Source organism: Neovison vison, chromosome X (genome assembly GCF_020171115.1).
Source record: "Neovison vison isolate M4711 chromosome X, ASM_NN_V1, whole genome shotgun sequence".
Taxonomy (NCBI): domain Eukaryota; kingdom Metazoa; phylum Chordata; class Mammalia; order Carnivora; family Mustelidae; genus Neogale; species Neogale vison.
The window spans coordinates 65,060,779-65,087,943 of record NC_058105.1 but is presented as its reverse complement, the minus strand read 5'-3'; the positions used below and the strand labels follow the sequence as shown (position 1 = coordinate 65,087,943).

The 27,165-nt window shown below is 40.6% G+C and overlaps 1 protein-coding gene and 1 pseudogene across 1 annotated transcript in view; both read right to left on the bottom strand.

Annotated features, from left to right (window-relative positions):
- LOC122896596 (fibronectin type III domain containing protein 3C1-like) overlaps positions 1–22,534 on the bottom strand; it is a 110,636-nt gene extending 88,102 nt beyond the window's left edge. Inside the window, exon 1 of the mRNA XM_044234719.1 lies at positions 22,345–22,534. Coding sequence (XP_044090654.1) covers positions 22,345–22,534 — 190 coding nt within the window. The remainder of the gene's footprint in view (positions 1–22,344) is intronic.
- LOC122897729 lies at positions 14,545–14,676 on the bottom strand (annotated as a pseudogene).
- Positions 22,535–27,165: the final 4,631 nt, after the last annotated feature.

Below are 27,165 nucleotides of genomic sequence, written 5' to 3'. Positions count from 1 at the left end.
TGATTAACCAACTGAGCTACCCAGGTGCCCCAATAGAGTAGATACTGCAGGTGAAATCTGGTGGAGTTTCTTGCCTCAAGTTAATGGATGATACAATGGTTTGGGGGTATTTTTTGTTGTGTAGTTTTTTTCTTTTTTAAGAGAGAAAGAGCATGAAAGGGGGGGTATATTTAGTTTATTTTAACAAGCAGACCAAAACACATCCAGGATTTAGTTTTGTTTTGTTCTGCTTTTGACCCAAACAAAATGATAAGATGGAGGAATTCACCCCAAAAGAAAGAACGGGAAGTAGAACTCACAGCCAGGGATTTAATCAATAAAGATATAAGTAAGATGTCTACACTGGAATTTAAAACAATAATTATAAAGATACTAGCTGGGCTTCAAAAAAGCATAGAATACACTAGGGAATCCCTTATTGCAGATGTGAAAGAACTAAAATCTACTCAGGCTGAAATTAAAAATTCTAAAACTGAGATGCAAAACCAAATGGATGTCATAACAATTAGAATGGACAAAGCAGAACAAATCACTGAAAGAGAAGATAAAATTATGGAAAATAATAAAACCGAGAAGAAGAGGGAAAGAAAAGTAATGGATTATGAAGGTAGACTTAGGGATGAAGCAGAGAAATGAATCACTGAAATAGAAGATACAATTATAGAAAGAATAAAGCTGAAAAGAAGAGGGAAAGGAATTTAATGGACCATTAAGGTAGACTTAGGAAACTCAGTATAATGTAATAACATCTGTATCATAGGACTTCCAGAAGATGAGGAGAGAAAAAGGGGCAGAAGACTTATTCAAACAAATTACAACTGAAAACTTCCCACATCTGGGGAAGGACACAGATATCAAAATACAAGAAGCACAGAGAACTCCCATTAAATTCAACAAAAGCCAGCCATTGCCAAAACATATACTCACATTCACAAAATACCCAGAAAAGGAAAGAATCTTGAAAGCAGCAAGAGAAAAAAGTCCTTAACATGCAAAGCAAAAATATCACGTTCAAAGCAGGTCTGTCCACTACTTTGCAGACAAGTAGAAAGTGACAGGATACATCCAATGTGTTGAATAAGAAAAATATGCAGTCAAGAATATTTATCAAGCAAGGCTGTCATTCAAAATAGGAGAGATTGGACGTTTTCCAGACAAACAAAAATTAAGGAGTTTGTGATGACAAAACGAGCCTTGCAAGAAATATTAAGGGGGACTCTTTCAGTGAGAAAAAAAGACCAAAAGCAATAAAGACTAGAAAGGAACAGAAAACATCACCAGAAACACCAACTCTAGAGGTAACACAATGGCACAAAATTCATGTATTTTTTTCCCCAATTTATTTATTTTCAGAAAAACAGTATTCATTATTTTTTCACCACACCCAGTGCTCCATGCAAGCTGTGCCCTCTATAATACCCACCACCTGGTACCCCAACATCCCACCCCCCCGCCACTTCAAACCCCTCAGACTGTTTTTCAGAGTCCATAGTCTCTCATGGTTCACCTCCCCTTCCAATTTACCCAAATTCCCTACTCTCTAACGCCCCTTGTCCTCCATGATATTGGTTATGCTCCACAAATGAGTGAAACCATATGATAATTGACTCTCTCTGCTTGACTGATTTCACTCAGCATAATCTCTTCCAGTCCCGTCCATGTTGCTACAAAAGTTGGATATTCATCCTTTCTGATGGAGGCATAATACTCCATAGTGTATATGGACCACATCTTCCTTATCCATTCATCCGTTGAGGGGCATCTTGGTTCTTTCCATAGTTTGGCGACTGTGGCCATTGCTGCTATAAACACTGGGGTACAGATGACCCTTCTTTTCACGACATCTGTATCTTTGGGGTAAATACCCAGTAGTGCAATTGCAGGGTCGTAGGGAAGCTCTATTTTTAATTTCTTGAGGAATCTCCACACTGTTCTCCAAAGAGGCTGCACCAACTTGCATTCCCACCAACAGTGTAAGAGGGTTCCCCTTTCTCCACATCCTCTCCAACACATGTTGTTTCCTGTTTTGTTAATTTTGGCCATTCTAACTGGTGTAAGGTGATATCTCAATGTGGTTTTAATTTGAATGTCCCTGAGGGCTAATGATGATGAGCATTTTTTCATATGTCTGATAGCCATTTGTATGTCTTGATTGGAGAAGTGTCTTTTCATATCTTCTGCCCATTTTTTGATGTGTTTGTCTGTTTCGTGTGGGTTGAGTTTGAGGAGTTCATTATAGATCCTGGATATCAACCTTTTGTCTGTACTGTCATTTGCAAATATCTTCTCCCATTCCGTGGGTTGCCTCTTTGTTTTTTTGACTGTTTCCTTTGCTGTGCAGAAGCTTTTGATCTTGATGAAGTCCCAGAAGTTTATTTTCGCTTTTGTTTCCTTTGCCTTTGGAGACGTATCTTGAAAGAAGTTGCTGTGGCTGATATCAAAGAGATTACTGCCTATGTTCTCCTCTAAGATTCTGATAGATTCCTGTCTCACGTTGAGGTCTTTTATCCATTTTGAGTTGATCTTTGTGTACGGTGTAAGAGAATGGTCGAGTTTCATTCTTCTACATATAGCTGTCCAGTTTTCCCAGCACCATTTATTGAAGAGACTGTCTTTTTTCCACTGTATATTTTTTCCTGTTTTGTCGAAGATTAATTGACCATAGAGTTGAGGGTCCATATCAGGGCTCTCTACTCTGTTCCACTGGTCTATGTGTCTGTTTTTATGCCAGTACTATGCTGTCTTGGAGATCACAGCTTTGTAATAAAGCTTGAAATCAGGTAAGGTGATGCTGCCAGCTTTATTTTTGTTTTTCAACATTTCCTTAGCGATTCGGGGTCTCTTCTGATTCCATACAAATTTTAGGATTATTTGCTCCAGCTCTTTGAAGAATGCCGGTGGAATTTTGATCGGAATGGCATTAAAAGTATAGATTGCTCTAGGCAGTATAGACATTTAAACAATGTTTATTCTTCCGATCCAAGAGCATGGAATGGTCTTCCATCTATTTGTGTCTTCTTCAATTTCTTTCATGAGTGTTCTATAGTTCCTCAAGTACAGATCCTTTACCTCTTTAGTTAGGTTTATTCCCAGGTATCTTATGGTTCTTGGTGCTATAGTAAATGGAATCGATTCTCTAATTTCCCTTTCTGTATTTTCATTGTTAGTGTATAAGAAAGCCACTGATTTCTGCACATTGACTTTGTATCCTGCCACGTTGCTGAATTGCTGTATGAGTTCTAGTAGTTTGGGGGTGGAGTCTTTTGGGTTTTCTATATAAAGAATCATGCCATCTGCGAAGAGAGAGAGTTTGACTTCTTCATTACCAATTTGGATACATTTTATTTCTCTCTGTTGTCTGATTGCCGTTGCTAGGACTTCTAATACCATGTTGAACAAGAGTGGTGAAAGTGGGCATCCTTGTCTTGTTCCTGATCTCAATGGGAAGGCTGCAAGCTTTTTCCCATTGAGGATGATATTTGCAGTGGGTCTTTCATAGATAGATTTGATGAGGTTCAGGAGTGTTCCCTCTATCCCTATACTTTGAAGCGTTTTAATCAGGAACGGATGTTGGATTTTGTCAAATGCTTTTTCTGCATCAATTGAGAGGACCATGTGGTTCTTCTCTCTTCTCATATTAATTTGTTGTATCACATTGATTGATTTGCGAATGTTGAACCATCCTTGTAGCCCAGGGATGAATCCCACCTGATCATGGTGGATAATCTTTTTAATGTGCTGTTGGATCCTGTTGGCTAGGATCTTGTTGAGAATCTTAGCATCCATATTGATCAGTGATATTGGTCTGAAATTCTCCTTTTTGGTATGGTCCTTGCCTGGTTTGGGGATCAGGGTAATGCTGGCTTCATAGAAAGAGTCTGGAAGTTTTCCTTCTGCTTCAATTTTTTGAAACAGCTTCAGGAGAATAGGTGTTATTTCTTCTTTGAAGGTTTGGTAGAATTCCCCAGGGAATCCGTCAGGTCCTGGGCTCTTGTTTTTTGGGAGGTTTTTGATCACTGCTTCAATCTCGTTATTAGATATCGGTCTATTCAGGTTGTTGATTTCTTCCTGGTTCAATTTTGGTAGTTTATATTTTTCCAGGAATGCATCCATTTCATCTAGGTTGCTAAGCTTATTGGCATATAACTGTTGATAATAACTTCTGATGATTGTTTCTACTTCCTTGACGTTAGTTGTGATCTCTCCCTTTTCATTCATAATTTTATGAATTTGGGATTTCTCTCTTTTCTTTCGGATTAGTGTAGCCAGTGGCTTATCGATCTTATTGATTCTTTCAAAAAACCAGCTTCTAGTTTCATTGATATGTTCTACTGTATCTTTGGTTTCTCCCTCATTGATCTCAGCTCTAATCTTGATGATTTCCCTTCTTATGTGTGGAGTTGGTTTGATTTCTTGTTGATCCTCCAGTTCTTTAAGGTGTAGAGACAGCTGGTGTGTTCTGGATTTTTCAATTTTTTTGAGCAAGGCTTGGATGGCTATATATTTTCCCCTTAGGACCGCCTTTGCTGTATCCCATAGGTTTTGGACCGAAGTGTCTTCATTCTCATTGGTTTCCATGAATTGTTTCAGTTCTTCTTTGATCTCCTGGTTGATCCAAGCATTCTTAAGCAAGGTGGTCTTTAGCTTCCAGGTGTTTGAGTTCCTTCTGAACTTTTCCTTGTGATTGAGCTCCAGTTTCAAAGCATTATGATCTGAGAATATGCAGGGAATAATCTCAGTCTTTTGGTATTGGTTGAGTCCTGATTTGTGACCCAGTATGTGGTCTATTCTGGAGAAGGTTCCATGTGCACTTGAGAAGAATGAGTATTCTGCTGTTTTAGGGTGGAATGTTCTGTATATATCTATGAGGTCTATCTGGTCCAATGTGTCATTCAATGCTCTTGTTTCTTTATTGATTTTCTGCTTCGATGATCTGTCTAATTCTGAAAGAGGCGTGTTAAGATCTCCTACGATTAGTGTATTCATATCAATATGACTATCTTGATTAACAGTTTTCTTAAGTAATTGGCTGCTCCCATATTGGGAGATATTTACAATTGTTTGATCATCTTGGTGGATAGTCCCTTTAAGGATTATGTAGTGTCCTTCTGTATCTCTGACTACAGCCTTTAGTTTGAAGTCTAATTTATCTGATATGAGAATCGCTACCCCAGCCTTCTCTTGAGTCCCATTGGCATGAAAGATGCTTCTCCATCCCTTCACTTTCAGTCTGCGTGTATCTTTAGGTTCAAAATGGGTCTCTTGTAGACAGCATATGGATGGGTCCTGTCGTTTTATCCAATCTGCAACCCTGTCCGTTTTATGGGTGCATTTAGGCCATTCACATTGAGAGTGATTATTGATAGATACGTTTTTATTGACATCGAGTTACCTTTGAAGTCTTTCTTTCTGTAGACTGTCTCTATATTTCTGTTCAATGCTGTTCTTGGGATTTTTCCTCTTTTATAGAACCCCCCTTAATATTTCCTGCAGTGTCGGCTTGGTGGTTGCATAGTCTTTTAAGCCTTGCCGGTCTTGGAAACTCTTTATCTCTCCATCCATTTTGAATGTCAGTCTTGCTGGATAAAGTATTCTTGGCTGCATGTTCTTCTCATTTCGTGCCCTGAATATATCTTGCCAGCCTCTTCTGGCTTGCCAGGTCTCTGTGGACAGGTCTGACGTTATTCTGATGGGCTTCCCTCTGTAAGTAAGGAGCCTCTTTGCCCTGGCGGCTTTCAAGAGATTATACCTACAATTTTAATTTCTCAATTTGACTATCAGGTGTCGTGATGTTTTTTTGGAGTGTATAATCTTGGGTGGAGACCGTTCAGCCTCTAGTACATGAACGCTGGTTTCATTCGCGAGATTCGGAAAATTTTCATGATGGACTTGTTCCACGATATCTTCTAAACTTCTTTCTTTCTCCTCCCCTTCAGGAATTCCAATAATTCTGACGTTGGAATGCTTCATGGCATCATTTATTTCCCTAATTCTGCTTTCGTGGGATCTAAGCTGTTTGTTCCAGGCTTCCTCCTGATCCTTTCTCTCTATCTGTTTGTCTTCCAAATCACTAATTCTATCTTCTGTCTCAGTTACCCTAGCTTTGAGAGAGTTTAGATTGGATTGGAACTCATTGAGAGCATTGTGGACCTCCTCCCTGGTAGCTTTAAGCTCCGCCCTAACATTGTGAACATCCTGTCTGGTCGCTTTCAGTTCGGCCCTAATCAATTCTGTTTGTTCATCCATGGCTTTCTCCAACCTAGCTATTGCCTGGATAATTGTTAGCCTGAATTCTCTTTCCGACATATTGTCTATGTTGATAGCCGTTAGCCCTGTTGCTGAAGGTCCATCCTCTGTATATTTCTTCTGTTGGGCATTCCTCCTCCTAGTCATTTTTGTGGGAGAAGACTGAACAGATGTAGCTGGATGTATCAACTCTGGTGCAGTCAAGGTGCACCCTGGAACACTTCTTGACCTCCTTTGGTGGTTTTTGTAGTATTAAAAGAAATCAAACCGCACCCTGATCTCCGTCTCAGAGAGAAGCCTCAGTCTGGGTGCAGAAGCTGAATAAATTCCCCTTTGGACGCTGGCAGTGCAGGTTCCAAGTTAAAGACCCTGGGGGCACAGGATCTTTTGCTCGTCCCCAAAGCCAAGGCAGTGGCGGCTGTCTGGGAGCTCCCGACCGCCAGAGAGGTTCCAAGCAGCGATCGCACACTGAGATTTTGCCGCCGGCCCGGGCTGGGAGTGCCCGGCTTGCGCGCACCTCTTTTCAGAGGCGGCTGTGGGTCGGGCGCGCGTCTGGAGCACTGAGAACGGGGCGCTGGTCCGTAAGCCGCAGGCTGGGCTTTTGCGCGCCTCTGTCCGGGGAAGAGTTTCGCGCGCGCGCTTAGACTTTGAAACAATGGCGCGGGTCAAGAAGCGCCCCCGGGCCTTAGAAACCCAGGAGAGCTGGAGGGACGTGCGCGCGCATCTCAAGCTTTGTGGTAGCGCTAGCGCGCGTTCTGCAGTCCGGCGCAGCTCCCATCCCCTCACAGGAGCTGGAACCCATGCGCTCTGGGGCGCGCTGGCGGCTTAGGGACCAGGAGCCGGTTTCTCCGCTGCACTCTCTCTGCCTCCGCGCCGGGGAGGCCGTCTGGGACTGGGGACTTAAGCCCCTGTCCCTAGCCGCCCCGATTCCCACAATTTGTCCCCACGATCCTTTGCTCTTTTGGAGTGCTTTCAACCAGTCTCCAAGTTAATGCTGGTCCCCAGAGGCAGGGCACTCTCGCTCGTATCGGGGTATTACTTTTGCACCGGTTGCCTCTGGTGGCTCCCTCCCCCTTTTGTTTATCTTCCGATATCAGTCCGCAGTTCCCATTCAGCTTTACCTGCTCACTGGCGTCTTCTGCCCCTGTAGAGATCCAGACGTGTATAATTCTGATCTCAGGCTGATTTCATGGGTGATCAGAGTTCTTTGGTAGCTCACTTTGGGGTACCAGCTGAAAAGACGCCTCTTCCTAGTACCCCGCCATCTTGTCCCCCCAAATTCATGTATTTTTGAAAGATTTTTTTGTACTTATTTGACACAGAGAGAGAGAGAGAGCACAGGGAAAGCAGCAGAGGGAGAGGGAGAAGCAGGCTCTCCACTGAGCAAGGAGCCCAAGGTGGGGCTTGGTTCCAGGACCATGGGATCATAGCGTGAGCCAAAAACAGGTTTGAGATAGAGCACTAGAAGTGTAAAACCTGACACCTGAAGGAGCTAGAAAAGGTATAGGAAGTAAAGCCTATAGCGAGCAAAACAAGGGGAATAATAAAAACCAGAATAAAAATAAACAATACAGAAAAAATAAAACACATTAGAACACAATGAAACTAAGAGCTCATTCTTTGATAGAATTCATAAAATTGATAAATCTCGAACGAGACTTACCAAAAGGAAAAGAGGAAGTACGAGCTTAAATAAAATCATGAGTAAAAGAGGAGAGGACACAAACATTACATAAATAAAAATAATCATAAAAGAATATTATGAAAAAATATACACCAACAAACTGGGCAATATGTAAGAAATGGACAAATTCTTAGAAACACACAAACTATCAAAACTGAAAAAAAGAAGAAACAGAAAATTTTATCAGACCCATTAAGCAGCAAAGAAATTGAACCACAAGTCTAAAACCCCCAACAGACAAGAGTCTAGGGCCAAATCGTTTCCCAGGGAAACTCTATGAGAAATTTAAAGAAGACTTAATACTGATTTTTCTCAAAATGTTAAAAAAAATGGCAGGAATACTTCAAAAATCCCTGGACAAGATGAGTATCACCTTGATTCCAAAATCAAAGACCCCATTACAAAGAAAAATTACAGGCCAATATACCCGAAGAACATGGATGGAAAAATTCTCAACAACATACTAATAAATAGAATCTAACAGGACATTAAAAAATTATTCACCACAATCAAATGGAATTTAGTCCTGGGTTGCAAAGGTGGTTTCACATTTGTAAATTGATCAATGTGATGAACAGCATTAATACAATAAAGGATAAGAACCATATGAACCTCTCAACAGATGAAGGAAAATCATTTGACAAAATAAAGCATCCAGTTGGGGGGAACAAGATGGCAGAGGAGTAATAGAACTAAATTTCGCCTGGCCCCAGGAATTCAGATAGATAATTATCAAACCGTTTTGAACACTTACAAACTCAACGGAAGATCGAAGAAAAGAATATAGGAACTCTATGAACAGAAAAGTGACCGACCACTTTCTGCAAGGTAGGACTTGTGGATTAAGTGAATCTGGGGCAATATATGGGAAGATAGACTCCGGGGAGGTGGGGGAAGGGGACCTCCATCAGCCGACTACTAGCAAGTGACAGAGCAGAGGAGCACAAAATTGGAACTTTGAGAAGTCTGCTCTGCTGAGGGACATTGCTCCAGTGGCCAAGCAGGGTGTGGAACCCTTGCTGGGACAGTGTGGTCTCAGGACCCTCAGGGTCACAGAAAGACCATGGGTGTCTGAGTGCAGCAGAGCTCCTAGGTATTGGAGTGGGGAAGCTGGTGACAAAGATGAAGCTGAGGAGTGGGCTCTCAGCTCAGAGTTACCATAAAATGTGATCCACAGCCCCAAAAGTGGCAGATCTGGGGAGAGTCCTCTTCCTCCCCAGGAGCAGCAGCACAGGAGTGCACTTCAGGAATCTGCTGGGTTTGGAGGCTTCAAATGGGGCCATAGGCCAGAGACAGAAATGCTTGGTAACAGGCTGGCTGAGCATGGAGTGTGGACAAAGACCAGGGAGACAGAAGTGATTGACTGCATTTCTCTGAGGACTCACTGAGGAGTGGGGCCCTGAGTTGATGGCTCCTCTGGGGCCAGAGATTGGGAGGCCACAATTTTCATTCTCATCCTCAAAAGCTGTACGGAAAGCTTTCAGGGTGCCATTCTGATCAAAATTCCACCGGTATTCTTCAAAGAGCTGGAGCAAATAATCCTAAAATTTGTATGGAATCAGAAGAGACACTGATTTGCTAAGGAAATGTTGAAAAAGAAAAACAAAACTGGTGGTATCACATTGCCTGATTTCAAGCTTTACTACAAAGCTGTGATCACCAAGACAACAAGATACTGGCATAAAAACAGACACATAGATCAGTGGAACCAAGTAGAGAGCCCAGATATGGACCCTCAACTCTATGGTCAAATAATCTTTGACAAAGCAGGAAAAAATATACAGTGGAAAAAAGACAGTCTCTTCAATAAATGGTGCTGGGAAAATTGGACAGGTATATGCAGAAGAATGAAACTCGACCATTCTCCTACACCATACACAAAGATAAACTCAAAATGAATAAAAGACTTCAATGTGAAACAGGAATCCATCAGAACCTTAGAGGAGAACATAGGCAGTAACCGCTTTGATATCAGCCACAGCAACTTCTTTCAAGATATGTCTCCAAAGGCAAAGGAAACAAAAGCAAAAATGAACTTTTGGGGCTTCATCAAGATCAAAACCTTCTGCACAGCAAAGGAAACAGTCAACAAAATAAAGAGGCAACCCATGGAATGGGAGAAGATATTTACAAATGACAGTACAGACAAAAGGTTGATATCCAGGATCTATAAAGAACTCCTCAAACTCAACACACACAAAACAGATAATCATATAAAAAAATGGGCAGAAGACATGAGCAGGCACTTCTTCAATGAAGACATACAAATGGCTATCAGATACATGAAAAAATGTTCATCATCACTAGCGATCAGGGAGATTCAAATTAATCTTGAGATTAATTTGAGACATTGAGACAACACCTTACACCAGTTAGAATGGCCAAAATTAGCAAGACAGGAAACAACGTGTGTTGGAGAGAATGTGGAGAAAGGGGAACCCTCTTACACTGTTGGTGGGAATGCAAGTTGGTGCAGCCTCTTTGGAGAACTGTGTGGAGATTCCTCAAGAAATTAAAAATAGAGCTTCCCGAGAGGGAGGCACAGGATGGCGGGGAAGTAAGAGGAGGCGCCTTTTCAACCTGTACCCTAAAGTGAGCTGATTACCTACCGAAGAAATCCTATCACCCATGAAATCAGCCTGAGATCAGAATTATACACGTCTGGATCTACAGGGGCAGAAGACACCAGTGGGAAGGGAAAGCGGTGTGGGAACGGTGGACTGATATCAGAAGATAAAGAAAAGGGGGAGGGAGCCACCAGAGGCGACCTTTTGGAAAGTAATACCCCCAATATGAGCGAGAGTGCCCTGCATCTGGGGACCAGCATTAACTTGGAGACCGGTTGAAAGCACTCCAAAAGAGCAAAGGATCGTGGGGGGGAAATTGTGGGAATGGGGGTGGCTAGGTACAGGGGCTTAAGTCCCCGGTCCCAGGACAGCCTCCCCTGGCACTGAGCCAGAAAGAGTGTGGCAGAGAAACCAGGTCTTGGTCCCTAAGCTGCCAGCGCCCCCGAGAATGCGTGGGGTCCCTCCTGTGAGGGGATGGGAGCCATGCCAGGCGGCAGAATGCGCGAACCCTACTATAGAGCCTGAGATGCGCGTGCCCCTCATCCTCCCCTGAAGGAGGTACAAAGGCCCAGCTGGCACCCTTCGATACGCGTCATTGTTTCAGAGCCCAAGACGCATGCACCAAACTCTCCCCCCAAAGAGGTGCGCGAAGGCCCAGCCTGGTGCTTTTGGACCTGTGCCCCGTTCTAAGAGCCTGAGACCCGCGTGCGACCCACAGACTCCCCAGAAAGAGGTGTGCGCAAGCAGGGTGCTCTTAGACCCAGAGACCAGGCACTCCCAGTGGGAAAATCTCAGTGTGCGATTGCTGTTTGGAACCTCTCTGGCTGTCTGGAGCTGCCCAGACAGCCGCCATTGCCGTGGCTTTTGGTACAAGCAACAGATCCTGCGTCCCCAGGGACCACGACTCGCAGAGGGGGAACTCATTTGGGCTCTGAAGCCAGACTGAGGCTCCTCTCTGAGAGGGAGGTCAGGGTGCACTTTGTTTTCCTTTAAAACTAAAAAAACCATCAAAAGTGGTCAAGGCGAGAGAAAAAAAAATGTAAACAAACATAAAAACTGCCAGAGAACAAAAGCCTGAAAAAAACCAGTTTCCTCAGAGCCCACCCCTTTGAGGGGGGCGGGAGGACTTATCTCAGGGAACATCATTGACTGAAAACCCACGTGGCAGGCCCCTCCCCCAGAAACAAACCAAGAAAAAAAAAAAAAAGGACGACAAGAGAACAACCACCACTACATAAGAAAACTTATTTTTTACTCGTTCCCACTATTCTGGTTCATTTTTTTTATATATATATGTGTCCAGTAGATGTTCACTAAATTTGGGGAATTGAATTATTAAGCAGAATTGTTATTTCTCCAGTCATTAATTCCCATCCATAATAAAATAGGAAGTGAATTTAAATTTTTAAAGGTGTGTATCTCATATCTGTAATAAATTCTGTAGCCCATCATTAATATGTTCACATTTACTTGAATGCTTTTTCATGTAAATTGCCACCTGCAATTATTACATTTGATAATAATGATTAATGTCAAAATTTATAAACAAATCTGAATTTGGTAAAAAAAGATTTTAGCAGCATTTTTGAGCATATTTTTTCATAGAAAATGTGAATTCATATATATAGATAGTTTTTTAAACCTATTTACAATCACAGTAAGCTGCCCAGTACATCAAATTCCATAATAACCTTCTAACCTGAACTTTTTGATGCATACACTTATGTTTTTCTTTTGCATTACTATTTTTTGAATTTTTTTTAGTTTAGTTTAGTCTAGTTTATTCCTTTTAATTTTTATTTTCTAATATTCATATAGAGTTAAACTTCAAAGTAATCTCCTTTCCCCAATCAATACTACCCATATAGGTAAACCAATTTTTAATCCCCCTTTATCTTAGGAAAGTTGAGTCCTTTAACAAAGATATCAAGATACACCCAGGAAGAATCAAAACAACCTTCCTTGCCCACACTGAGAATTTATAACCACTCTCCAATCTTTTTCTTCCACCAGTGTTTCTGTGTTTGTCCTGATAGTATATAAATCTTACACTTGGGGTTCTTTTTGACGAGGTTCTTCCTTTATTTGCATATATATATATTTTTTTCTCTTGTCATATACTTTTATCAGTCTTTTAGTCTGTCTGTTTTTGTTTGTCTACTTCATAAATCTTACCTTGGGGCCCATTTGGGCTGAACCTTCTCTTTCATCTTCCTTTCTTTCCTGTATCTCTCTCTCTCTCTCTCATTTTTTTTTCTTTTTCTTTTCTTTTGTCTCTCGTTTGGGTGGGGAATCCTGATTCTCAGAAGTGTTCCAGCATGCACCTTGTCTGTACCATGGTCGATACAACCAGCTACATCTGTTCAGTCATCTCCCACCAAAATGCCTAGGAGGAGGAATGCCCAACAGAAGAAAAATAAAGAGGATGGACCTTCTGCAACAGAGCTAATGGCTATCAACATAGACAATATCTCAGAAAGAGAATTCAGGCTAACAATTATCCAGGCAATAGCTAGGTTGGAGAAAGCCATGGATGAACAAACAGAATTGATTAGGGCCGAGGTGAAAGCGACCAGACAGGATGTTCACAATGTTAGGGCAGAGCTTAAAGCTACCAGGGAGGAGGTTCACAATGATCTCAATGAGTTCCAATCTAATCTAAACTCTCTCAAAGCTAGGGTAACTGAGACGGAAGATAGAATTAGTGATCTGGAGGACAAACAGATAGAGAGAAAGGATCATGAGAAAGACTGGAACAAACAGCTTAGAAACCACGAAAACAGAATCAGGGAAATAAATGATGCCAGGAAACCTTCCAACGTCAGAATTATTGGAATCCCTGAAGGGGAGGAGAAAGAAAGAACTCTAGAAGATATAGTGGAACAAGTCCTTCATGAAAAGTTTCCCAATCTTGCGAATGGAACCAGCATTCATATACTAGAGGCTGAACGGTCTCCACCCATGATTACACATTCCAAAAAAAATCACGACACCTGATAGTCAAATTGAGGAATCATAATTGTAGGTATAATCTCTTGAAAGCTGCTAGGAAAAAGAGGCTCCTTACTTACAGAGGAAAGCCCATCAGAATAACGTCAGACCTGTCCACAGAGACCTGGCAAGCCAGAAGAGGCTGGCAAGATATATTCAGGGCACGAAATGAGAAGAACATGCAGCCAAGAATACTTTATCCAGCAAGACTGACATTCAAAATGTATGGGGAGATAAAGAGCTTCCAAGATCGGCAAGGCTTAAAAGCCTATGCAACCACCAAGCTGACACTGCAGGAAATATTAAGGAGGGTTCTATAAAAGAGGAAAAATCCTAAGAAAAGCATTGAACAGAAATACAGAGACAATCTACAGAAAGAAAGACTTCAAAGGTAACACGATGTCAATAAAAATGTATCTATCAATAATCACTCTCTATGTGAATGGCCTATATGTGCCCATAAAACGGCACAGGGTTGCAGATTGGATAAAACGACAGGACCCATCCATATTTTGTCTACAAGAGACCCATTTTGAACCTAAAGATACACGCAGACTGAAAGTGAAGGGATGGAGAAGCATCTTTCATGCCAATGGGCCTCAAAAGGAGTCTGGGGTAGCATTTCTCATATCAGATAAATTAGATTTTAAATTAAAGACTGTAGTCAGAGATACAGAAGGACACTACATCATTCTTAAAGGGACTATCCACCAAGATGATCTAACAATTGTAAGTATCTATGCCCCTAATATGGGAGCAGCCAACTACATAAGAAAACTGTTAATCAAGATAAAGAATCATATTGATATGAATACATTAATAGTAGGAGAACTTAACATGCTTATCTCAGAAATAGACAGATCATCAAAGCAGAAAATCAATAAAGAAACAAGAACATTGAATGACACATTGGACCAGATGGACCTCATAGATATATACAGAACATTCCTCCCTAAAACAACAGAATACTCATTCTTCTCAAGTGCACATGGAACCTTCTCAAGAATAGACCACATACTGGGTCACAAATCAGGACTCAACCGATACCAAAAGACCGAGATTATTCCCTGCATATTCTCATATCACAATGCTTTGAAACTGGAGCTCAATCACAAGGAAAAGTTCAATTAGCAATAATCGCGCCTCGGATAAACCTCATTGGCTACGATACTGCCACTGCGCAAAGCTTCAAGGAAAAGTTCAGAAGGAACTCAAACACCTGGAAGCTAAAGACCACCTTGCTTAAGAATGCTTGGATCAACCAGGAGATCAAAGAAGAACTGAAAAAATTCATGGAAACCAATGAGAATGAAGACACTTCGGTCCAAAACCTATGGGATACAGCAAAGGTGGTCTTAAGAGTGTAATATATAGCCATCCAAGTCTCTTTCAAAAAAAATTGAAAAATCCAGAACACAGCAGCTGTCTCTATACCTTAAAGAACTGGAGAATCAACAAGAAATCAAACCAACTCCACACATCAGAAGGGAAATAATCAAGATTAGAGCTGAGATCAATGAGGTAGAAACCAGAGATACAGTAGAATGTATCAATGAAACTAGAAGCTGGTTTTTTGAAAGACTCAATAAGATCGATAAACCATTGGCAACACTAATCCAAAAGAAAAGAGAAAAGCCCAAATTCATAAAATTATGAATGAAAAGGGAGAGATCACAACTAACACCAAGGAAGTAGAAACAATCATCAGAATTTATTATGAACAGTTATATGCCAATAAGCTTAGCAACCTAGATGAAATGGATGCATTCCTGGAAAACTATAAACTCCCAAAATTGAACCAGGAAGAAATTCACAACCTGAATAGACCGATATCTAGTAAAGAGATTAAAGCGGTGATCAAAATCCTCCCATAAAACAAGAGCCCAGGACCTGACAGATTCCCTTGGGAATTCTACCAAACTTTCAAAGAAGAAATAACACCTATTCTCCTGAAGCTGTTTAAAAAAATTGAAGCAGAAGGAAAACTTCCCGACTCTTTTTATGAAGCCAGCATTACCCTGATCCCCAGACCAGGCAAGGACCCTACCAAAAAGAATTTTAGACCAATATCACTGATGAATATGGACGCTAAGATTCTCAACAAGATTCTAGCCAACAGGATCCAACAGCACATTAAAAAGATTATCCACCAGGATCAGGTGGGATTCATCCCTGGGCTACAAGGATTGTTCAAGATTTGCAAATCAATCAATGTGATACAACAAATTAATATGAGAAGAGGGAAGAACCACATGGTCCTCTCAAATGATGCAGAAAAAGCATTTGACAAAATCCAGCATCCGTTCCTGATTAAAACACTTCAAAGTATAGGGATAGAGGGAACATTCCTGAACCTCATCAAATCTATCTATGAAAGACCCACAGCAAATATCATCCTCAATGGGAAAAAGCTTGCAGCCTTCCCATTGAGATCAGGAACAAGACAAGGATGCCCATTTTCACCACTCTTGTTCAACATAGTATTAGAAGTCCTAGCAAGAGCAATCAGAAAATAGAGAGAAATAAAAGGTATCCAAATTGGTAATGTAGAAGTCAAACTCTCTCTCTTCGCAGATGACATGATTCTTTATATGGAAAACCCAAAAGACTCCACCCCCAAACTACTAGAACTCATACAGCAATTCAGAAACGTGGCAGGATACAAAGTCAATGTGCAGAAATCAGTGGCTTTCTTATACACTAACAATGAAAATACAGAAAGGGAAATTAGAGAATCGATTCCATTTACTATAGCACCAAGAACCATAAGATACCTGGGACTAAACCTAACCAAAGAGGTAAAGGATCTGTACTCAAGGAACTACAGAACACTCATGAAAGAAATTGAAGAAGACACAAATAGATGGAAGACCATTCCATGCTCTTGGATCGGAAGAATAAACATTGTTAAAATGTCTATACTGTCTAGAGCAATCTATACTTTTAATGCCATTCCGATCAAAATTCCACCGGCATTCTTCAAAGAGCTGGAGCAAATGATCCTAAAATTTGTATGGAATCAGAAGAGACCCCGAATCGCTAAGGAAATGTTGAAAAACAAAAATAAAGCTGGCGGCATCATGTTACCTGATTTCAAGCTTTATTACAAAGCTGTGATCTCCAAGACAGCATGGTACTGGCATAAAAACAGACACATAGACCAGTGGAACAGAGCAGAGAGTCCAGATATGGACCCTCTACTCTATGGTCAATTAATCTTCGACAAAACAGGAAAAAATACAGTGGAAAAAAGACAGTCTCTTCAATAAATGGGGCTGGGAAAACTGGACAGCTATATGTAGAAGAATGAAACTCGACCATTCTCTTACACCGTACACAAAGATCAACTCAAAATGGATAAAAGAGCTCAATGTGAGACAGGAATCCATCAGAATCCTAGAGGAGAACATAGGCAGTAATCTCTTTGATATCAGCCACAGCAACTTCTTTCAAGATACGTCTCCTAAGGCAAAGGAAACAAAAGCGAAAATAAACTTTTGGGACTGCATCAAAATCCAAAGCTTCTGCACAGCAAAGGAAACAGTCAAAAAAACAAAGAGGCAACCCACGGAATGGGAGAAGATATTTGCAAATGACAGTACAGACAAAAGGTTGATATCCAGGATCTATAATGAACTCCTCAAACTCAACACACATGAAACAGACAAACACATCAAAAAATGGGCAGAAGATATGAACAGACACTTCTCCAATCAAGACATACAAATGGCTATCAGACACATGAAAAAATGTTCATCATCACTAGCCCTCAGGGAGATTCAAATTAAAACCACATTGAGATATCACCTTACACCAGTTAGAATGGCCAAAATTAACAAAACAGGAAACAACATGTGTTGGAGAGGATGTGGAGAAAGGGGAACCCTCTTCCACTGTTGGTGGGAATGCACGTTGGTGAAGCCTCTTTGGAGAACAGTGTGGAGATTCCTCAAGAAATTAAAAATAGAGCTTCCCTATGACCCTGCAATTGCACTCCTGGGTATTTACCCCAAAGACACAGATGTCGTGAAAAGAAGGGCCATCTGTACCCCAATGTTTATAGCAGCAATGGCCACGGTCGCCAAACTATGGAAAGAACCAAGATGCCCTTCAACGGATGAAGGGATAAGGAAAATTTGGTCCGTATACAGTATAGAGTACTATGCCTCCATCAGAAAGGATGAATACCCAACTTTTGTAGCAACATGGACGGGACTGGAAGAGATAATGCTGATTGAAATAAGTCAAGCAGAGAGAGTCAATTATCATATGGTTTCACTTATTTGTGGAGCATAACAAATAGCATGGAGGACAAGGGGCGTTAGAGAGGAGAAGGGAATTTGGGTAAATTGGAAGGGGAGGTGAACCATGAGAGACTATGGACTCTGAAAAACAATCTGAGGGTTTGAAGTGGCGGGAGGGTGGGAGGTTGGGGTACCAGGTGGTGGGTATTATAGAGGGCACGGCTTGCGTGGAGCACTGGGTGTGGTGAAAAAATAATGAATAATGTTTTTCTGAAAAGAAATAAATTGGAAAAAAAAAAAGATTATCCACCATGACCAGGTGGGATTCATCCCTGCTACAAGGATGGTTCAACATTCGCAAATCAATCAATATGATAGAACAAATTAATATGAGAATAGAGAAGAACCACATTGTCCTATCAATCGATGCAGAAAAAGCATTTGACAAAATCCAGCATCCGTTCCTGATTAAAATGCTTCAAAGTATAGGGAGAGAGGGAACATTACTGAACTTCATCAAATATATCTATGAAAGACCCACAGCAAATATCATCCTCAATGGGAGAAAGCTTGCAGCCTTCCCGTTGAGATCAGGAACAAGACAAGGATGCCCAATTTCACCACTCTTGTTCAACACAGTATTAGAAGTCCTAGCAACAACAATCAGACAACAAAGAGAAATAAAAGGTATCCAAATTGGCAATGAAGAAGTGAAACTCTCTCTCTTCACAGATGACATGATTCTTTATATGGAAAACCCAAAACACTCCACCCCCAAACTACTAGAACTCATACAGCAATTCAGCAATGTGGCAGGATACAAAGTCAATATACAGAAGTCAGTGGCTTTCTTATATACTGACAATGAAAATACAGAAAGGGAAATTAGAGAATCGATTCCATTTACTATAGCACCAAGAATCATAAGATACCTGGGACTAAACCTAACCAAAGAGGTATAGGATCTGTATCTGAGGAACTACAGAACACTCATGAAAGAAATTGAAGAAGACACAAATAGATGGAAGACCATTCCATGCTCTTGGATCGGAAGAATAAACGTTGTTAAAATGTGTATACTGCCTAGAGCAATCTATACTTTTAATGCCATTCCGATCAAAATTCTACCGGCATTCTTCAAAGAGCTGGAGTAAATAATCCTAAAATTTTTATGGAATCAGAAGAGACCCCGAATCATTATGGAAATGTTGAAAAACAAAAATAAAACTGGAGGCACCACATTACCCGATTTCAAGCTTTATTACAAAGCTGTGATCTCCAAGACAGCATGGTACTGGCATAAAAACAGACACATAGACCATGGAACAGAGTAGAGAGCCCAGATATGGACACTCAACTCTATGGTCAATTAATCTTCAACAAAACAGGAAAAAGTACACAGTGGAAAAAAGACAGTCTCTTCAATAAATGGGGCTGGGAAAACTGGACAGCTATATGTAGAAGAATGAATCTCAACCATTCTCTTACACCGTACACAAAGATCAACTCAAAATGGATAAAAGACCTCAACCTGAGACAAGAATCCATCAGAATCCTAGAGGAGAACATAGGCAGTAATCTCTTAGATATCAGCCACAGCAACTTCTTTCAAGATATGTCTCTAAAGGCAAAGGAAACAAAAGCGAAAATAAACTTTTGGGAATTCTTCAAAATCCAAAGCTTCTGCACAGCAAAGGAAACAGTCAAAAAAACAAAGAGGCAACCCACGGAATGGGAGAAGATATTTGCAAATGACAGTACAGACAAAAGGTTGATATCCAGGATCTATAATGAACTCCTCAAACACAACCCACATGAAACAGACAAACACATCAAAAAATGGGCAGAAGATATGAACAGACACTTCTCCAATCAAGACATACAAATGGCTATCAGACACATGAAAAAATGTTCATCATCACTAGCCCTCAGGGAGATTCAAATTAAAACCACATTGAGATATCACCTTACACCAGTTAGAATGTCCAAAATTAACAAGACAGGAAACAACATGTGTTGGAGAGGATGTGGAGAAAGGGGAACCCTCTTCCACTGTTGGTGGGAATGCAAGTTGGTGCAGCCTCTTTGGAGAACAGTTTGGAGATTCCTCAAGAAATTAAAAATAGAACTTCCCTATGATCCTGCAATTGCACTCCTGGGTATTTACCCCAAAGACACAGATGTCGTGAAAAGAAGGGCCATCTGTACCCAAATATTTATAGTAGAAATGTCCACGGTCGCCAAACTGTGGAAAGAACCAAGATGCCCTTCAACGGATGAAGGGATAAGGAAAATGTGGTCCATATACACTATAGAGTACTATGCCTCCATCAGAAAGGATGAATACCCAACTTTTGTAGCAACATGGACGGGACTGGAAGAGATTATGCTGAGTGAAATAAGTCAAGCAGAGAGAGTCAATTATCATATGGTTTCACTTTTTGCGGAGCATAACAAATAACATGGAGGACAAGGGGCGTTAGAGAGGAGAAGGGAGTGGAGGGAAATTGGAAGGGGAGGTGAACCATGAGAGACTATGGACTCTGAAAAACAATATGAGGGGTTTGAAGTGGTGGGGGGGGGTGGGAGGTTAGGGTACCAGGTGGTGGGTGGTATAGAGGGCACGGATTGCATGGATCACTGGATGTGGTGAAAAAATAATGAATACTGTTATGCTGAAAATAAATAAAAAATAAATAAAAAAAGAAAAAAATAGAGCTTCCCTATGACCTTGCCATTGCACTACTGGGTATTTCCCCCAGAGATTCAGATGTAGTGAAAAGAAGGGCCATCTGTACCCCAATGTTCATAGCAGCAATGGCCACAGTTGCCAAACTGTGGAAAGAACCAAGTTGCCCTTCAACAGACGAATGGATAAGGAAGATGTGGTCCATATACACTATGGAATATTGTGCCTCCATCAGAAAGGATGAATACCCAACTTTTGTAGCAACATGGACGGGACTGGAAGAAATTATGCTGAGTGAAATAAGTCAAGTGGAGAGAGTCAATTGTATGGTTTCACTGATTTGTGGAGCATAAGGAATAACATGGAGGACATGGGGAGTTAGAGAGGAGAAGGGAATTGAGGGAAATTGGAGGGAGGATTAACCCTGAGAGTCTATGGACTCTGAAAAACAATCTGAGGGTTTTGAAGTAGTTGGAGGTGGGACGTTGGGGAAGTCTGGTGGTGGGTATTATGGAGGGCATGTATTGCATGGAGCATTGGTTGTGGTGCATAAACAATGAATTCTGTTACACTGAAAAGAAATTAAGTTAAAAAAATAAAATATTAATTATGCTTTCAAACTTTTGTGAGAGAATGTCAAGTCAAAGAAGGAACAGCATGCTCGAGTGGGGCAGGACTTGGTGGGGGTGGGGTGGTGTTGGGTGGGTAGTGGTTTAAGGCTACTGGTGGGAGAAAAGTGTTGATATCTCCCTGCAAGGTGGTGTAAATTATGAATGAATGCTGCTTACAGTCCTTAATTCCTTTGAATTATTTGTGAAGATACTAATGAAATAGTTGCTTTCCTAAATGACTTTGGCATCAGCAAAACACGCTGAGAACAATTAATTTTTCCTATTATCAGGGATTGCTTACCTAAGGAGAAATTTGGGAAAGAGAAACTTGCAAGTACACTACTGAGAGAAACCCAGACAATTTGATTCAAAGGATTTCATAAAGCACCCATTCAAGTAAGTCTATAATAATAATAATAATAATAATAATAGAAAATCAAGGACATTATCACCTAGTTTTTTTAGCTTTAGAAAAGTCAACAATTCTCAGAAATAATAATGAGTATGCTCAATATTTGATGCAAAGTTTTAAAAAAAACAAACAACAAAAAACACAAACCAGTGATTTCCAAACTAATTATCCTCTCAACCTTAAGCCACAAATACTGATTCCTTAGGTGGTTAAATTAAAAAAATGTCCAGTTTTGTGCATTGCTCCAGTGTACATTCCTCAAGGAATCTACAGATCTCCCTTCAATACAATAAGCACCTGGTTCACTTACCAGTCAATGTCTATGGAAAAGGAAAAAAAAAAAAAAGTAAGCTTGAAATCAATACTGGGCAGAAATCGATAAAACTTTCCTGAAAACCATCTTTCCACACGCGGGACTCTGTAACTAACCACACAAGAAACTATAATTGCTGCAAAGTCCGGTAACATAGAAAGTAGAAAAAAAGATAACTCTCCAAAAGCAGGTTACACTCCAGGTATTTCCCAGCCGGAATAGTGCATTCCAAATAGGAAGAGACCAAACTATGTTGACCCATTCGAGATGGGAGAAGATAAATGACCGGGCTGGAAAAAGCAGCCACCAAATACAAAAACAAGCAGTGAAGTGAAGCTAAAGGAAGAAAGAGGAATGGGCAAGACCTACTTAGCCCCAGAGCTAAATGTGTGCCTTTGGCTTGGGGCAGGGGTGGGGGGTGAGGGTGCAGATAAAATGTCCATCCAGAAGGCACCACAATAACTGGTCAAGAAATGAAGCTTTTATACCGTCCTAGTCTAAATGAGGTGCCAGATGTAAAAGGAGTCATAGATCTCTCATTGCCCTTCCTCCACCTCATACTCTTCTACCCTAAAATATACCCTTACCTTCTCCAGATGAACTCATCAGCCTTGTAATTCTATGGATCACCATCCCAGCAACAAGTGAACTCAGCTTCAGGCCTGGCAGCCCCATCAGCGTCACGCTACTCAGCGTGTTCCATCCAGTCACTAGGACGTCAGTACCCTTTCCCAGTGCACAAGTCCCCATGCAGAAGTCCTCACAGAGGCCGTTCATGCCCCCTTGCCATCTCCAAGCATGCCAACAGCCATTGAGGCAGAAGAAAGGCAGCAAGTTAGGAGCTACAGCAACAGCTGTTAACCCAAAGACTGGAAGGGGAGGGGCAGGAAAGAAAAAGCGAGAGGAAGAGAAAAAGAAGAGTGGCTAGCATAGCCTCAGGCCAGTCCCAGAATGAACACTGACTGTTCACCAAGTGGGGAGGGGATTGGGTGGGTGTGGAAGTGACTCCTCTCTGGCCTCTCCTCCCTGGGTGATGAAAGAGAGCCCATTCTTTCCCATCTTTCCAGTCTCTTTGCTTTAAACATTTGAGGTTCCCCCTAACTCCTGGACCTCAGCTTTGTGACGTGCACACAAGTTATCTCGGGAAGAACTGGGGTGGTACATGGATCCGCTCTAAGACCTCGACATCTGGGGTCAACAGTGTGCAGGGAACAACCTTAACATGGCACACCTCTGAGCTCTGCTGAGCAGGGTGAAATAGGCCCCTGAAGGACGACAGGGGTTCCTTGAAAAACATTGCCCACCAGGGAAGTTTATATAACTGATGGAAGTTTTTCTGTGGGCTCCTCTTGAGCCTTTTCACATTCTTCTCTAGTCCTCTTAGCCAAGGGATTAGGAGTGACTGTAGAGAGGCCCCTTTTCATGTGGCTAAGAGTTGGGAGCTTACCCTGATGTGGCAGGTCCTCCTAGATAATTTCCAGATACGTCCTACACAACTGTCAGGTGCTACAGCCTTGCCCTTTGAAAGAAGGTCTTCTAAAGACAGTGACTCAGAGTGTGCCTTCCCAGGACTGGGAAGGGAGTGCCACTGCTCCGGAGTTCTTTTACAGGAGAGCCTTAGCTCACTGTATATCATGCTATTCTTTTCACTCATTTGTGCATTCGTGGGACCCTCCAAACTTTTCTTCCATTCTCTTGAGATTAGTACTCCCAATCTGAAAACCTATCTTCCTTGGATGATTTATTGTGTGGCTTCTGTTTCTTAAGGGTCTGCAGCAGCTGCAGGCCTGACATGAAAGAGGAAAGTTGAATCATAGGATTGGACACAAATATTCTCTAACAAAAGGATTTGTGAGGGCAAAGGTCAGGGGCACTTAAAAAAATACTAAAACTTACAATGGATGGCATGGCCAAGCTTGCTCTTCCCCACCAACCCTCCACCCTCTTCAATAAATTGATTTGAGAGACTTCTCAACTTGGATAAGACCAGAGTAAACAAACTGTCTTTTAATAGTTGTAGAGTTGTTCATGTTTGACAAGAGACAAATGTCAGTAGCCAAGTTTGGGGAATGGTGATTCTCAAAGGGTGTTCAGTCAATTCAATTAAATCCAACTGCCTTTATTGAAAATTTACTGCTGCTGGCATCAGAGAGAGGGAGAGAGAGAAAGAGAGAGAGGCACACTTCTAGGGGAGGTGAGATGCTTCCCAACTGCCTAAACTGAGGCAACCTCGTGAAAAAGTTTGGGAGGTTGGAGGGTATCTGCGGGGCAACAAGATCGGAAGACATCAGTCAAGTAGGAATGGCTCTGGGGAATGAAGTTGGCTGTTGTCTGTCCCAAACACACCAAAGTAAAACTAGTGGGAAGAGAGGCTGCAGGCAGAGCAAAGGACAAAGTGAGCTCACAGGTAGAGCACTGGGTTGGAACCATGGGAACTGGGGAGAGGGAGCTAAGAAGCATATTCAGGAAACTGTAAGACATATAGCTAAAGGAGCCTTCCCCTCGGATCTGGAGGAAAAACAAGTTTTGGAAGTTTGGGACAAACTTGAGTAGGAGAACAAGCAAAAATAAAATGAAGAATATTGACAGATCTACTCATAAATTATGGAATAAAACATGTAAACCTTTGGAACAGGAGCTGACCACACATTTTATTTAAAGGGGAAAATGAAGTCCATTGAGGTGAAGAAACTTGCTATTTAGTGGCAAGATTGGTCTCCTGCCTCTCAAACCTATGTGCTCATCAGCAGCCACATCCTCAAAGTATGGATAAAAGAGGCCTGCACTTCATTTTGCAGCACTGCAGTTTGCTTAGTTTAAGAGAGGTTCTAGACATGAGGAAGGCTGCCATAGTTGAAAGAAGGGAAAAGTTGTTGGTTTTTCAAAGAGCAGGATCCATGTCTTACTCACGTTTCTACCCCTTTCTCATGATCTCCTGGGTGGTAGCTTTCAAATGACCCAAGAAATAGTACAATCAAGCTGGGCAGTATGATTAGGGGCTCCCTATAAGCTGTTTTTGTCACTGAGTGTGTTTGTAGGTGACTTAATGTTTTCTGACGGAGACATTTGAAAGTGTGTGCACACAGATAACTTATTTGCCAGTCAAATGACAAGCAGCTCCTAGGGATTTACCACTAAAATAATTTAGTCTAGTTCTGGATGACCATGAAAATAGAAAATTTGGGAAAGAGGAATGTGGATATGGTATACTGAAATCATCTTCTGTGAGGCTTAGTGACCAGGTTGGACATGAATAATTCAATAGCCAAGGAATCTTAGAAGCTAGAAGTACAATCCTTGCAAATAGTGATACTATACAAGTAGACAGATGCACTCACCTTCATTTAAGAGTACTTGGGTTAGGAACCAAGAAATGTGAGTCTTATTCAAAAAAATTTTACAATATGACATTAATGGGGATTGTGTTATAAATAAGGATTAAATTCTAAAGGAGTCTCCCAAATCACCTGTCAAACAAGAGAAGACCAAGTTAAAATAATTCTTGGTACTAAACAAAGTGCATCGAAAAAGCAAATAAACAATTTTTTATTTTGGTAAAATTCACATTATGTAAAATTATCAATTTTTTTCCAATTTATTTATTTTTAGAAAAACAGTATTCATTATTTAAAATTATCAATTTTTATTTATCTTTGAAAATTGTGGTAAAATACACATAACATGGACTGTGCAATTTTAACCACTTAAAATTTTTTAAAATTTGAGTATTGTCGACACACAAAGTTACATTGGTTTCAGGTGTACAACATAGTGATTCACCTTCTCTATAAGTTATGCTATGATTACCAAAAGTGGAGCTACCATCTGTCACCTAGAGGTTATTATGTAAAATAAGACTGAGAAAGACAAATACAATCTTAACCACTTTTAAGTGTCAGTTCAGTAGTGTTAAGTACATTCATATTGTTGTGTAAACTATCTCCAGAACTCTTCTTATCTTGCAAAATTGAAACTCTATACCAATAAAACAATTCCTTATTCTCCTTTCCTTTGAGCCCCTGACAATTACCTTTTATTTTCTATATCTATGAATTTGATTACTCTAGTTGCCTCATATAAATTGATCATATAGTCTTTTTGTGACCGGTTTATTTCATTTAGCATAATATTTTGAAGCTTCATCTATGTTGTAACATGTGTTGGATTTCTTTCCTTTTCAAGGTTCTATAATGTTTCATTGTATGTGCATACCAATTTTGTTTACCCATTCACCCATTGATGGACATGGGTAGATTCCAACTTTCAACTACTGTGAATAATGCTGCTATGACATAAATGTGCACACATCTCTTCAAAATTTGCTTTTCATTCATTTGGGTATATACCTAGAAGTGGAATTGCTAGATCAATGTAATTCTATTTTTAATTTTTGGAAGAAATACCATAGTGTTTTCCATAATGGCCACGTTACATTCCTACACGCAATGGAAAAGGGATCCAATTTCTGCACATTCTCAGCAACACTTTCTCTCTCTCTCTCTCTTTTTTCCATAGTAGCTACCCTAATGGGTATGAGGTAGTATCTCATTGTGATTTTGATCTTCACTTTCCTCATGATTAGTGAAGTTGAACACATTTTCATGTACATGGTCATTTGTATATCTTCTTTGGAGAAATTCATATTAAAGTCCCTTGCCCATTTTTCTATCAAGTTGTTGTTGTTGAGTTTTAGGAGTTCTTTTTTTTTAAAGATTTATTTTAATTCAGTTAGTTAACACAGATAAGTATTAGTTTGAGGTATACAATGTAGTGATCTTTTTGTGCTTTTTAAAAAAAATTTATTCAACTCTTTTTAAGTTTTTATTTGAATTCAGTTAGTTTAGAGTCTTATATTAGTTTCAGGCATACAACATAGTGTTCAACATTTCCATACAATGCCTTGTGCTCATTACAAGAAATTCACTCCTTAATCCATATCACCTATTTTTATTGATTTTGTATCCTGAGACTTTACTAAATTTGTTTAGCAGCTCAAGCAGTTTTTGGTGGAATCTTTCAAGTTTTCTGTCTATAGTATCACGTCATCTGCAAATAGCATAATTTTACTTATTCCTTGCTAATTTGGATGAATTTTATTTGTTTTTGTTGTCAGATTGCTGTGGCTGGGACTTCTAGTACTGTGTAAAATAATAGTGGTGAAAGTGGTTATCCCTGTTTTGTTCCTGACCATAGAGATAAATATCTAAGTTTTTTTCCATATTAGATGATATTAGCTTGAGTTTTTAATATATAGCCTTTGTTATGTTGAGGTATATTCCCTCTAAACCTATTTTATTAAGGGGTTTTATCATGAATTGATTTTGAGTTGAGAATGATATGAGCTATGGGTCTTTTATGTGTGGGTTTTATGATGTTGAGGTTTATGTTTCTTCTATCCCTATTTTCTT